The sequence below is a fragment of the Perca fluviatilis genome, chromosome 22, assembly GCF_010015445.1.
Source record: "Perca fluviatilis chromosome 22, GENO_Pfluv_1.0, whole genome shotgun sequence".
Classification (NCBI taxonomy): Eukaryota; Metazoa; Chordata; class Actinopteri; order Perciformes; family Percidae; genus Perca; species Perca fluviatilis.
This window is the reverse complement of record NC_053133.1, coordinates 27554729-27569728: the sequence shown is the minus strand read 5'-3', so window position 1 is coordinate 27569728 and position 15000 is coordinate 27554729. Positions and strand designations below refer to the sequence as shown.

Here is a 15000-nt window from a genome sequence, read left to right as displayed (position 1 = left end):
TTTGGTCGATTTTAGAGGTGTGAATCTTCACCGATCTTTCGATTACGATTATCACGATGCGTCAAATACATTTCTCTATTAAAGCCATGTAGGATATTTAATTCGTAGCTTTTCAAGCTTCAAAAACCAACCATTCTGCGGTGCTCTAATACTAAATAAATTGGATAGATACAACTATACAGCGCTGAGCACATGGCACTTCCTGAATGTGCAAAACATAACCAGAATATGTAAACAGAAATGTTGTTAGGCCTACATTACATTATAAACAGAAATAATCGATTATGAGCCGGCCGATTATCGATGCAGCATCGTCCACGATTCCATGCATCGATTATTTGATTAATTTCAACACCTCTACTTCTACATGTCTATTTGGTGAATGTATAGAGAGTTAACACCTACCCAAGTCTAATTCCTTGTGGATGTCTAGTAGATTGGCCGACTTTAATTTCCCCAGAAGAAGCCGAGAGTTTTCTAAATTATAGCTGGGAGTCGACTTTTAAAATGTAATCTTTGTTTTGCTGGATTTGCTAAATTCTCAGATTTCTAAGGAACTATTCGCTGCCTTTTTTAGGGTTTGATGTGGACCAAACTGTAAGTGACAAGACCATATGAGACATGGAATAATACAGTCAAAAGATATTTGACTTTTTCATAATAAAAGCATGAAAATAAACTCGACATGTCTGGCCCTTGATGCGACCCCCCCCCTTGATTTAAAGGAACACGCCGACTTATCGGGACTTTGTCTTACTCACTGTGTCCCCCAGAGTTAGATAAGTCCATACAGACCCTTCTCATCTCTGTGTGTGTCCTAACTCTGTCTGACGCACCCACCGCTAGCCTAGCTTAGCACAGATCCTGGAGGTAACCGGCTCCATCTAGCCTAGCTTAGCACAGATCCTGGAGGTAACCGGCTCCATCTAGCCTAGCTTAGCACAGATCCTGGAGGTAACCGGCTCCATCTAGCCTAGCTTAGCACATACCTGGAGGTAACTCGCTCCAGCCGCCTAGCTTAGCACAGATCCTGGAGGTAACCGGCTCCATCTAGCCTAGCTTAGCACAGATCCTGGAGGTAACCGGCTCCATCTAGCCTAGCTTAGCACAGATCCTGGAGGTAACCGGCTCCATCTAGCCTAGCTTAGCACAGATCCTGGAGGTAACCGGCTCCATCTAGCCTAGCTTAGCACAGATCCTGGAGGTAACGGCTCCATCTAGCCTAGCCTAGCACAGATCCTGGAGGTAACCGGCTCCATCTGTAGCCTTAGCACAGATCCAGAGGGTAACCGGCTCCAGCTAGCCTAGCTTAGCACAGATCCTGGAGGTAACCGCGTCCATCTAGCCTAGCTTAGCACAGATCCTGGAGGTAACCGGGCTCCATCTAGCCTAGCTTAGCACAGATCCTGGAGGTAACCGGCTCCATCTAGCCTAGCTTAGCACAGATCCTGGAGGTAACCGGCTCCATCTAGCCTAGCCTAGCACAGATCCTGGAGGTAACCGGCTCCATCTAGCCTAGCTTAGCACAGATCCAGGAGGTAACCGGCTCCAGCTAGCCTAGCTTAGCACAGATCCTGGAGGTAACCGGCTCCAGCTAGCCTAGCTTAGCACAGATCCAGGAGGTAACCGGCTCCAGCTAGCCTAGCTTAGCACAGATCCTGGAGGTAACCGGCTCCAGCTAGCCTAGCTTAGCACAGATCCTGGAGGTAACCGGCTCCATCTAGCCTAGCTTAGCACAGATCCTGGAGGTAACCGGCTCCATCTAGCCTAGCTTAGCACAGATCCTGGAGGTAACCGGCTCCATCTAGCCTAGCTTAGCACAGATCCTGGAGGTAACCGGCTCCATCTAGCCTAGCTTAGCACAGATCCTGGAGGTAACCGGCTCCATCTAGCCTAGCTTAGCACAGATCCTGGAGGTAACCGGCTCCATCTAGCCTAGCTTAGCACAGATCCTGGAGGTAACCGGCTCCATCTAGCCTAGCTTAGCACAGATCCTGGAGGTAACCGGCTCCATCTAGCCTAGCCTAGCACAGATCCTGGAGGTAACCGGCTCCAGCTAGCCTAGCTTAGCACAGATCCTGGAGGTAACCGGCTCCATCTAGCCTAGCTTAGCACAGATCCTGGAGGTAACCGGCTCCATCTAGCCTAGCTTAGCACAGATCCTGGAGGTAACCGGCTCCAGCTAGCCTAGCTTAGCACAGATCCAGGAGGTAACCGGCTCCAGCTAGCCTAGCTTAGCACAGACCCTGGAGGTAACCGGCTCCAGCTAGCCTACTGCTCCCAATAAGTGACAACATAACGTCAACATTTTCCTATTTACATTTGTTTTTACATTTTTTTTATTGCGATTTGAGATATATATATATATATATATATATATATATATATAGTATTGAGTATTAGGATTTTCTTTTTCCTATTTTAACAACAACAAAAGTGTAATAACAAACTTCTAGAGACGATATATCGTAAGAAGTTTCTAAGAAGAATGACATCACATGTCAGTCTGACATTTATTTTCAAAATTGTCGCAAATAAATCGGGACACGTACTCGAATTGATATTCCCCCCCCACCCCTAATACCGCTGTGTTGTTGTTTTTAAATCTTTTTAATACAACGGGGCGAACAAAGTTGTGTTTTTTTTTTAATGAATGAATTGACAGAATGTGTAAACTGATGTTGCCACGACGATGCCTGACACTTTTCTTCCTCTCTGCTTGAAGCCCCTCCCCCAACAAGTCGCTCTCGGGCGCCTTGAGAGCCCCGCCTACCCGCAACGCACGACGCACCCAGGTACACACCCAGGACACACACACACACACACACACACACACACACACACACACACACACACACACACACACACACACACACGCACACACACACACACGCACACACCAGCATACACATACATTCACGCAAACACACACGCATACATATACACACGCATACACATATATGCACACACACGCATACACATACATGCATGCACGCACACACACACGCATACATACACACACGCATGCACACACACACATACACACACACGCATGCACACAAACACGCATGCACACACATGCACGCACTCATACACACACACACACGGCCACACACACATGCATACACACATGCACGCACACACGCACATGCACGAATACACACACACACGCATACATGCACATTCGTACACACGCGCGCACACACACACACACACACATGCACGCAATCCTCGTCTTTTCTCCTTGTTTCTTCCCTTGTTTCCTCTCCTGCTCTCCGCTCTGTCTCCTCTCTTTCCATGTTTCTTCTTCTGTTTCCTCTCTTTGCCTCCTCTCTCCTTTTGTTTGCTTTCTTGTTTTTCCTCCTCCTCTCTTTTTGCTCCTCTCCTCTTTGTCTCCTCCTGTTGTCTTCGTTCCTTGTTTCCTCTTCTCTTTCCTCTCGGTGTCTCCTCTCTATTGTTCCAATCTCTTCTTCTCGTCTCCTTGTTTCTTTCCTTGTCTCGTCTCCTCTCTTCATTGTCGTGGTACATTTCTCTCTCCTCTCATCTCCCATCATGCACCGTGGCATTCCACGCCGCATCATCACTTCCTGTGTGGCTGAAACAGGAAAAGGGAAGTGCTCTTTTCCTGTGTGTGTGTGTGTGTGTGTGTGTGTGTGTGTGTGTGTGTGTGTGTGTGTGTGTGTGTGTGTGTGTGTGTGTGTGTGTGTGTGTGTGTGTGTGTGTGTGAAAAATTCAGATTCACACCAACATGTTGGCCACCATTCACCATCACCAGACTCCATGTAAATAATCAGGACTTTTAGCGTGTATAGAGCCAGCATATCTCCACCAGACTCCATGTAAATAATCAGGACTTTTAGCGTGTATAGAGCCAGCATATTTCCACCAGACTCCATGTAAATAATCAGGACTTTTAGCGTGTATAGAGCCAGCATATCTCCACCAGACTCCATGTAAATAATCAGGACTTTTAGCGTGTATAGAGCCAGCATATCTCCACCAGACTCCATGTAAATAATCAGGACTTTTAGCGTGTATAGAGCCGCATATCTCCACCAGACTCCATGTAAATAATCAGGACTTTTAGCGTGTATAGAGCATATTTCCACCAGACTCCATGTAAATAATCAGGACTTTTAGCGTGTATAGAGCCAGCATATTTCCACCAACTCATGTAAATAATCAGGACTTTAGTGTATAGAGCAGCATATTCACCAACTCCATGTAAATAATTAGGACTTTTAGCGTGTATAGAGCCAGCATATCTCCACCAGACTCCATGTAAATAATCAGGACTTTTATCATCGTAAAACACACTTCATTCAAAGTGGACAGAAACTAAATAAAACTACCAAAAGCCGTCTCGGTTCATCTTTCCACTGTTCCAACAATCACCACTCTGGATTGGTTGAAATAAACTCTTAATTCACCCATTTACATGTGGAGATATGCTGGCTCTATACACGCTAAAAGTCCTGATTATTTACATGGAGTCTGGTGGAGATATGCTGGCTCTATACACGCTAAAAGTCCTGATTATTTACATGGAGTCTGGTGGAGTTTGGTGATGGTGATTTCGGGCTGTTTCCTGTTAAACTAAAAGGATCTTACTCTTTAACTAAAAGGTCTATCTCTGTAGGGATCCTTTCATAATGTTGTCAGACACTTAGAGTAATAATCTGAGTCTGTCAGCGGCAAAAACAGAACTTTTAGTGGACGCTAACTAACTGTAGGGTTACATTACAGCTTGTTTCTCAGCTGCTGGTTACTAGCGTTGTTTTTATGTTGACGTGTCTCCATTTGTGGGTATTTTTTCCTACAGGACACCAAAGACGACAGCTTAGCTTTTATCTGTCCGCTGTGCGACAAGAACTGTCTAACACAACACCAGCTCACCATGCACATCAGACAGGTAAGCACCGATTGGACCACGACTAGGAACGCGCACATAAAGACGTGCCGAGATGTACTCTAACCCCCTTGTGATGTCTTCCCCTTCGACCGTGCAACGTTGAGTTTTTCTGGGTCAAAATTTGAACTTTTTTTCTGACGTTTTGGACGTCTTTTTCAACTTTTTCTCAATGTTTTTTTCTGCACCTTTTTGACGTTGTTGTGGGTATTTTTCCCGAACTTTTTTGTCACTTTTTTTCAATGTTCTTTCATAAAAAACAAAAATTCAAATGCTATGAAATTGAATACAACTTGTGAAGAGCGTTGTATGGAACCATCCACGTTCTTTTTTTTTTTTTTTGACAATTTGGTTGAAAGAAACCCAAATTTCTGATATAGAAACTTTTTGTAAATGGGTCAAATGTTGACCCCCGAGGACAACAGGAAGGATAAGGGTCAGTTGTAACTCTTATCAGTTCAATTTTCTAAGCACAAACAGACATTTGGATAAACAGAAAAATGGGTTAAAATATCCAATTTTTCATCTTTTTCCACCTTGACAAATTAAAAAATTTCATCTTTAAACCGTTTTTCCAATTTTCAGTTTTGATCAGAGGAATCAGAAATTGAGAAAGTTGCAAAATTGCATCTGAGCTCCAATTATTCATAATACTACCGTGGTATTCTCTTCCTCTACTTTGAGGAATATGCAGCTCATTAACTGCATATGGACTAGAGATGCACCGATGACGACTTTCTAGGCCGATTCCTGATTTTCTTTGAGTTAGGCCAGCCGTACATAGCGACATCTTTCTAACCATTTACAGCACAATCAAATATTTATTTTCTATCTTTTCTTTAATAGAACATGTTGTTGAACAGATAATGGATCACATAAAATAGAACTATATAAATGACTCCTTGTGTGGGACATTCACACAACAAAAAAGGATTGCTTTAATTCCTTTTCCCCCCTTTCACAATCACACTCACAAAAAAAATTTGTTTTTTGTTTTTTACATCTAAAGAGCAACGCAGAACCATCCCCCCTCTTCCAAAACAAAAAACAAAAAAAAAAAAAGTGGGGGTTTGGTCTAAGAGCAACAAAAACAACTTCTTTCACAAAACACAAAGGGTTCATCGCCTCCACGTCAACTGTCTCCTCAGGTGTTGCATATTGTAAACTTGTTATCTTCTGCTCACACGCTGAAGAATCCCCAAACAGCCGACATGTTGCAGGTTAATCCACGAAGTTCCCTGCATGTGGGAGAACAGCGCGTAGCTAGGCGGTATTTGGGAGAGAATACCACGGCAGTATTATGAATAATTGGAGCTCAGATGCAATTTTGTAATTTTCTAAATTTCTGATTCCTCTGAATAAAAAACTGTTTAAAGATGCAATTTTTTTAATTTGTCAAGGTGGGAAAAAAAAAATGAAAAATTGGATATTTGAACCCATTTTTCTGTTTTTCCAACTGTCAGTTCGTGCTTAGAAAACTGACCTGATTAAGAGTTACGCTGACCGATAAGGAGTCCAGAATCAGGACAGTATTACACTGAAGTTGGTGTAGAGTGCAGTAGAGTTTTTTGTGTGTGTGTTTTTCTGCGGTACTCATGTCAGTCCGCTGCCTCACACAACCCAGGCCGGCGCACGACTCACTCCTGCAGCATCTGCGGGAAGTGTCTGAGCTCGGCGTCTTCGCTGGACCGCCACATGCTGGTCCACAGCGGGGAGAGACCGTACAAGTGTAACATCTGTGGACAGACCTTCACCACCAACGGCAACATGCACAGGTACACACACACACACACGCACATGCACACACACACACACACACACACACACACACACACACACACACACAAGACTCTCTCTCTCTGTAAAGACACTCACTCACAGTCAGACTTACACACACACACACACACACACATGCACATGACACACACACACACACACACATGCACACACACAGACACACACACGCACACACACACACGACACACACACAGACACACACACACACACACACACACAGACACACACACAGACACACAGACCAGCTCTCTCAACAAAGCCACCCACTCACAGTCAGACTCACACACAGCTATGAACACACGACCAACAAACCCACATCAAGACACATACAGTACAAGAAAGACATACAAAACACACGCCGAGATGCACACACACACACAGACTCTCTCACATGCACACACACACACACACACAACACACACACACACACACACACACACACACACACACACACACACACACAGACTCTCACACACACACACACACACACACACACACACACACACACACACACACACACAGACTCTCACTCACACACAAACACGCACACAGACACACACACACACACACACACACACACACACACACACACACACACACAACACACACACACATACAGACTCTCACTCACACACACAAACACGCAACACACACACACACACAGACTTCGGGTCTGTCTCAACGACGCCACTCACTCACTCACACACACACCTAGACTCTCTCTCACACACACAGACACACACACACACACACACACACACACTCAGGCTCTCTCACACACACACACACACACGAAGACACTCTTAGAGCTGAAGATCTTTGCTTGAACCCGAGCGTTGGGTTATGAATAATCATGAACACAGGATGTTAAAACATGTTTAAATGACTCATTTTTTACGAAAGACAGAAGAGAGTGCGGCGGGCTGCCTCTCTTTCTCTCCTTTTTCCACACAGTGAGGTGGGTGCCAAGCTATTCTCCTGAATTCCCTCTGATGATGCTGATAGTCGGCCTTTTGAAAAGCTGTCGATCAAATGTACTTGAATGGGCTCCGGCCTTTTTCGCCAACTTTTTGTCCACATAGCTCTCTAGACACTTTGACACACACACACTTGACACACACACACACACACACACACACACTCTCACACACACACACACACAACACACACACACACACACACTCACACACACACACACACACTCTGACACACATACAGACACACACACACACACTTCACACACACAGACACACACACACACACTCTCACACACAGACACACACACACAAACTTTCACACACACAACACACACACACACACTCTCACACAACACACACACTCTGACACACACAGACACACACACACATACTTTACACACTTCTACACACACACACACACACACTCTGATACACACATAGACACACACACACACTTCACACACATACACACATACACACACACACACAAACCTTCACACACACACACACACACACTCTGACACACACAGACACACACACACACACACACAAGACACACACACAACACACACACTCTGATAGACACACACACACACAAACCCTCACACACACAGACACACACACACACTCACACACACACACACACACACTCTGACACACACAGACACACACACACACTCTCACACACACAGACACACACACACACACTCACACACACACACACACACTCACACTCACACACACAGACACACACACAGACACACACTCACTCACTCACACACACACACACACACACACACACACACACACACACACACACACACAGACACTCTGACACACTCACTCACTCACTCACACACACACTCACACCTTCACACACACACAACACACTCACTCTCACACACACACACACACACACACACACACACACACACAACAACACACACACACACACAGACACTCTGACACACTCACTCACTCACTCACTCACACACACAGACACACACAAAATCTGAGAAATACAACAGACAACAGACACACACTGAGATTACACACACACACACACACACACACACAGACACACACAGACACTCTGGACACACACACACACACACACACACACACACACACACACACACCTAGAAACACACACACACACACACACACACACACACACACACACACACACACTTCTCACACAACACACACACACTCTCACACACACACACTCTCACACACACACTCACATGCCGGAGCATGGCAAGTTGTTGCAAGTTTCAACTCATCGCGAATCTTTGGGCTGAGCTGGGCTTTAGTCTCCTCCTCATCTTCTCTCTTACTCCCTTTTTCCCCTCTCTCTCTCTCTCTCTCTCTCTCTCTCTCTCTCTCTCTCTCTCTCTCTCTCTCTCCTCTGTTACACACACACGCTCACACTCATCACATTAAAGATGTAACCTTGGGCAGAGGGAAGTTAGCGTTTAACTTGGGCCTCAGTCGACCATGACGGGAGGACAAACTATGTGTGTGTGTGTGTGTGTGTGTGTGTGTGTGTGTGTGTGTGTGTGTGTGTGTGTGTGTGTGTGTGTGTGGGGTTCACAGGAAGTGGGAAGACAAAAACAACACATCCCCATCACACACACACACACACACACACACACACCACACACACACACACACACACACACACACACACACAGAGAACAACGCCCAGTCAGTTATCAGTAAAGTCCAGCCTCCACCATCAGACGCAACGGTGCTCCATGTTGTCGTGTGTGTCTGTGTGTGTGTGTGTGTGTGTGTGTCTGTGTGTGTGTTCTGTTGTCTGTGTGTGTGTGTGTGTATGGTCTGTTCTGTCTGTGTGTGTGTGTCTCTTGTCTGTGTGTGTGTGTGTGTGTGTCTGTGTGTGTGTCTCTGTCTGTCTGTGTGTCTGTGTGTGTGGTTGTGTCTCGTGTCGTGTCTGTGTGTGTGTCTCTGTGTGTCTCTGTCTGTCTGTGTCTGTGTGTGTGTGTGTCTGTGTGTGTGTGTGTGTGTGTGTGTGTGTGTGTGTGTGTGTGTGTGTGTTACATATTAATCCCTGTGTTCCCCTCTGAAGTCTAACAGTATTCTGTGAGTGTTTTAAAGCGATGAGTTGAAGCCAGCGGAGTCCTGAAGAGTCTCAAACACAACGAGCAGCGTGTTGATGTCTGTCTGGGACAGAAAGACATCCTCAGACTCTCTCTCTCTCTCTGTCTCTCTCTCTCTCTCTCTCTCTCTGTCTCTCTCTCTCTCTCTCTCTCTCTGTCTCTCTCTCTGTCTCTCTCTCTGTCTCTCTCTCTCTCTCTGTCTCTCTCTCTCTCTGTCTCTGTCTCTCTCTCTCTCTCTCTCTGGTCTCTCTCTCTCTCTCTCTCTCTCTGTCTCTCTCTCTCTCTCTCTCTCTCTCTCTCTCTCTCTGTCTCTCTCTCTCTCTGTCTCTCTCTCTCTCTCTCTCTGTCTGTCTCTCTCTCTCTCTCCGTCGTAGTGATGGTATGAGGAGGCGTGGGCAGGAAGGAATGACTGTAGGCTGACAGACAGACAGAGACACATACACACACACACACACACACACACACACACACACACACACACACACACACACACACACACAGAGACACACAGACAGACACAGAGACAAACAGTCAGACATCTGTTGGATGTCCCAGTAATTTAACTCTGCTACATGTCCCTCTGTTTGTGTTAGTGTTGTGTGAGAGGGAGACCTCTGTTTCCTGTCTGTTAGAGATGTAGTCAGCTGGGTATCGCCTGTGGTTTCAACACGTTGAGAGAGGAGAGAGACATCAGAAACCAGACGCCATCAACATGTCTTACAGCAGCTTAGGCCCTCAGCTCGTCCTCGGGTCAAATGTGACCCCTTTTCAAAGTTGTTTTTAATATAACCGCAAAAAGGAGATAAAGTCCAGAGACGTTTCAGTATTGGTGCCAGCCGTAAGAACGATAAATAAATCAGAGTATGTTTTATTTTATTTCACGTGTCAAACTCGAGGCCCGCGGGCCACATCTGGCCCCACGCAAATGTGGATCTGGCCCAAATATCAGTTTAAGTTCACAATACATTTTGGCCCGCCTAGTTGTGTGCGAAACCAACAAGACGAGAAACCGTTTTTCAAACTGCGATTACGTGACACTGACAAGATTTTGAGAGTTTTCATATTCAGGCGGTGAGTCGGCTTTAAAAATGTGATTTTGTGATTTGTGCTACATAAATGTCAAATAAAGCCACAAAAGTATGAAAAAAGCTACAAAAATGTCAAATAAAGCCACAAAAGTATGAAAAAAGCTACAAAAATGTCAAATAAAGCCACAAAAGTATGAAAAAAGCTAAAAGAATTTCAAATAAAGCCACAAAAGTATGAAAAAGCTACAAAAATGTCAAATAAAGCCACAAAAGAATATGAAAAAGCCAAAAATGTCAAATAAAGACACAAAGTATGAAAAAGCCACAAAAATGTCAAATAAAGACACAAAGTATGAAAAAGCTAAAAATGTCAAATAAAGCCACAAAAATATGGAAATTGCTACAAAATGTCAAATAAAGCCACATAAATGTCTAAAGACACAAAATATGAAAAAAGCTAAAAGAATTTCAAATAAAGCCACAAAATGTCAAATAAAGCCACAAAGGTATGAAAAAGCCACAACAATGTCAAATAAAGCCACAAAAGCGATGAAAAAGCCACAAAATGTCAAATAAAGCCACTAAAATATGAAAATAAGCTACAAAATGTCAAATAAAGCCACAAATATGAAAAGCCACAACAATGTCAAATAAAGACCCAAAGTATGAAAAAGCTACAAAAATGTCAAATAAAGCCACTAAAATATGAAAAAGCTACAAAATGTCAAATAAAGCCACAAAATATGAAAACCCACAAACATGTCAAATAAAGCCACAAGAAAGTATGAAAAATCTACAAAAATGTCAAATAAAGCCACAAAAATATGAACAAAGCAACAGAAATCTCAAAAGAGACCTACAGTCCAAGATATTTGACTTTCTCTATGAAATAAAAGCACGTCGATAAACTACAAATGTCTGGTCATTCTGATTTTCCAGTGTTGCCCTGAGTGAAGTTGACTTTGACTTTTTATTTTTAAAATGCAAAATAGAATAAATCTTCCTCCTCATTTTCTCCCTTTTTAATGCTTTAACCGTAGAAGAGAAGGGGAGGTTTAATGAGAAGTGTGTGAGCCTAATGCATCCATAGATCCAACATGGAACTATGAACTCTGGGAAGTCTGTAGCGTTGTTTGGCATTTAGACAACAGCTGCAGAGCTCACCTGCTGCTGCTGCTGCTGCTGCCTCAACTGTAAACTAAAAGCTGGCAGTCTGGTTCTGTGAGTCTGTGCAGTAGCGTGACTCTCTCTCTCTCTCTGTCTCTGTCTCTCTCTCTTCCCCCTCTTCTGGGGGAGTAACAAGGCGTCCTGCAGGCGGCCGGGACGCTGATTTCCATCCACGCACGTCGTGGAAACGTCAAGTTTTATCAAAGCAGAAAGAGAAGAAACAAACAAAGCTGCACCTTTTTTAAATGACGTGTTCATTTACAATGCAAACTACAGAGAGAGGGAGGGAGAGGGAGAGAGAGAAGAGGGAGAGGACGACAGGAAACTTGTTGAGTTGCTTTTTTTTCGGGCCTGAGTTGACTTCACATGCTGCTGTAGGAAAATAAAGAGGAGGCCTGTGTGATGGAGAGAGAGAGGGAGGGAGGAATCCATTTTGCAGCAGAGCATCCTTTGAAATGTGAAACGCAAGATTTTCCTACTCGACCGTCTTCGCGGAGAGAAAGACGAGAGGGAGGGAGAGGAAGACTGAGAGGGAGGAAGGGAGGGAAAGGAAGACAGAGAGAGGGAGGGACGGAGAGGAAGACTGAGAGGGAGGGAGGGAGGAACAAAAAGAAACATGGATGGAAAGAACCATGTGTGATGAATTCCTGTCCTGCTTTGGCAACATCTGGGTTGTTTTGTTGCCAATAAGGAGACAAAATTCAGAGTATATCAAGTATTCTTTTTTTAAAAGGCCCAAAACTTGAGATGAGAATAAAAATCTGTTGATAAAAAGAAAGAAAGGAGGAGAGGAGAGAGATGTGGGGGTGGGGGTCTATTTAAAGACTAGTTAAAAATGTGGAAATGTGGCTTTGAACTGGAGATGTGGCGCCGACGACAGGCGACCAAAATGTAACGGAAGCGTGAAGAAACGGAGAGATTTCTCGGTTTGAGATGTTCGTTGGCAACATTTGAGATAATGTGAGAACACGACTCAACGACATGCAGAACATACTGGAGGTCGAGTCGATTTTACACATTTTAATGCAGAAAAGTTGTGTTTTTATAGTTTATAACGGATTCATTATCATCACATTATATGCTAAATTAATACCAAATGACACAGTAATCTCGTTTTTCCGATACCGGTGCTAAAACCATACTTTTAAAACCGCGCCGGTGCCTGAACCGAAATATATATAATGTATTTGTAATGTATATAATATAAAATATAAAAAAAAGGAGCAGAAAACGACAGTTGGCGACATTGAAGAACGGCTTGTTTATTGCTAAGGCCATATGGTCACAGTTAAATGATTGATTAATAATGTAGTAACAATAACTCATAACAATGACTTATTTCACCAGGAAAGTGCGACAAAAACAAGCACCAGATGTGAAAATGGTATTTTCCAATAACTTTGAATGCACCACGACGCTTGGCGAGTTTCAAGTGAAGGCGCCGTCTTGTGTCGGCAGCTGCAGTCAGACCGCTAACGTCCTGCTGTTGGAATCCTCTACGGTGAAATACAGTCACACGCTACACCGCTTAACTTACGCTCTCAGCATTTTAACCGTTGGTTTTTAATCCAGCTACTAGCTAACGCTAACTGAAAATGAGGCACCGAAATTTTCGTTCTTATTGGGTCTCGTTACTACCGTTTACGTCGGGAACTGGTGCCCTATTACAACTGGTGCCCTATTACAACTGGTGCCCTATTACAACTGGTGCCCTCTTACAACTGGTGCCCTCTTACAACTGGTGCCCTCTTACAACTGGTGCCTATTACATCTGGTGCCCTCTTACAACTGGTGCCCTCTTACAACTGGTGCCCTCTTACAACTGGTGCCCTCTTACAACTGGTGCCCTCTTACAACTGGTGCCCTCTTACAACTGGTGCCTCTTACAACTGGTGCCCTCTTACAACTGGTGCCTATTACAACTGGTGCCCTCTTACAACTGGTGCCCTCTTACAACTGGTGCCCTCTTACAACTGGTGCCTATTACAACTGGTGCCCTCTTACAACTGGTGCCTATTACAACTGGTGCCTATTACAACTGGTGCCCTCTTACAACTGGTGCCTATTACAACTGGTGCCCTCTTGCAACTGGTGCCCTCTTACAACTGGTGCCCTCTTACAACTGGTGCCCTATTACAACTGGTGCCCTATTACAACTGGTGCCCTCTTACAACTGGTGCCTATTACAACTGGTGCCTATTACAACTGGTGCCTATTACAACTGGTGCCTATTACAACTGGTGCCCTCTTACAACTGGTGCCTATTACAACTGGTGCCCTCTTACAACTGGTGCCCTCTTACAACTGGTGCCTATTACAACTGGTGCCCTCTTACAACTGGTGCCTCTTACAACTGGTGCCCTCTTACAACTGGTGCCCTCTTACAACTGGTGCCTCTTACAACTGGTGCCTCTTACAACTGGTGCCCTATTACAACTGGTGCCCTCTTACAACTGGTGCCCTCTTACAACTGGTGCCTCTTACAACTGGTGCCCTATTACAACTGGTGCCCTCTTACAACTGGTGCCCTCTTACAACTGGTGCCCTCTTACAACTGGTGCCCTCTTACAACTGGTGCCCTCTTACAACTGGTGCCCTCTTACAACTGGTGCCCTATTACAACTGGTGCCCTCTTACAACTGGTGCCCTCTTACAACTGGTGCCCTCTTACAACTGGTGCCCTATTACAACTGGTGCCTATTACAACCCTAGTAATCTGTCTCGGACGTGTTTTGGGAGATTATTAGGAAACTGTAGTCATATTTTGTCCAGTATTTGTGAGACAAAACTACAAAAATGGACGCCTGTTTGAGGCTAAATCTGCACAGAATGGATCCCTGCATTAATCATTGCATCGTTCATATTCATAAAAACGTTCACAACTTTTTTCCCTCCACGAGCCCCCCAAAAAAAGTCATCGAGTCTCTAGGCCCTCCCGTCTCTCTGTTGTGTGGCAGTTGGGGCCTGGTTGCCATGGCGAGGCATCCCATTAGCCTATT

General features: G+C 44.6%; 3 protein-coding genes across 3 annotated transcripts in view; 2 read left to right on the top strand and 1 right to left on the bottom strand.

Annotated features, from left to right (window-relative positions):
- Positions 1-15000, top strand: part of LOC120552569 (NLR family CARD domain-containing protein 3-like) — a 1238648-nt gene that overhangs the window by 927292 nt on the left and 296356 nt on the right. The window lies entirely within an intron of this gene.
- The window catches only part of LOC120552568 (NACHT, LRR and PYD domains-containing protein 12-like), a gene marked incomplete in the record, with an annotated part of 803490 nt that overhangs the window by 596312 nt on the left and 192178 nt on the right, over positions 1-15000 (bottom strand).
- The window catches only part of rreb1a (ras responsive element binding protein 1a), a 109604-nt gene that overhangs the window by 55841 nt on the left and 38763 nt on the right, over positions 1-15000 (top strand). The window contains 3 exon segments of the mRNA XM_039790786.1: positions 2726-2795; positions 4823-4912; positions 6512-6684. Coding sequence (XP_039646720.1) covers positions 2726-2795; positions 4823-4912; positions 6512-6684 — 333 coding nt within the window.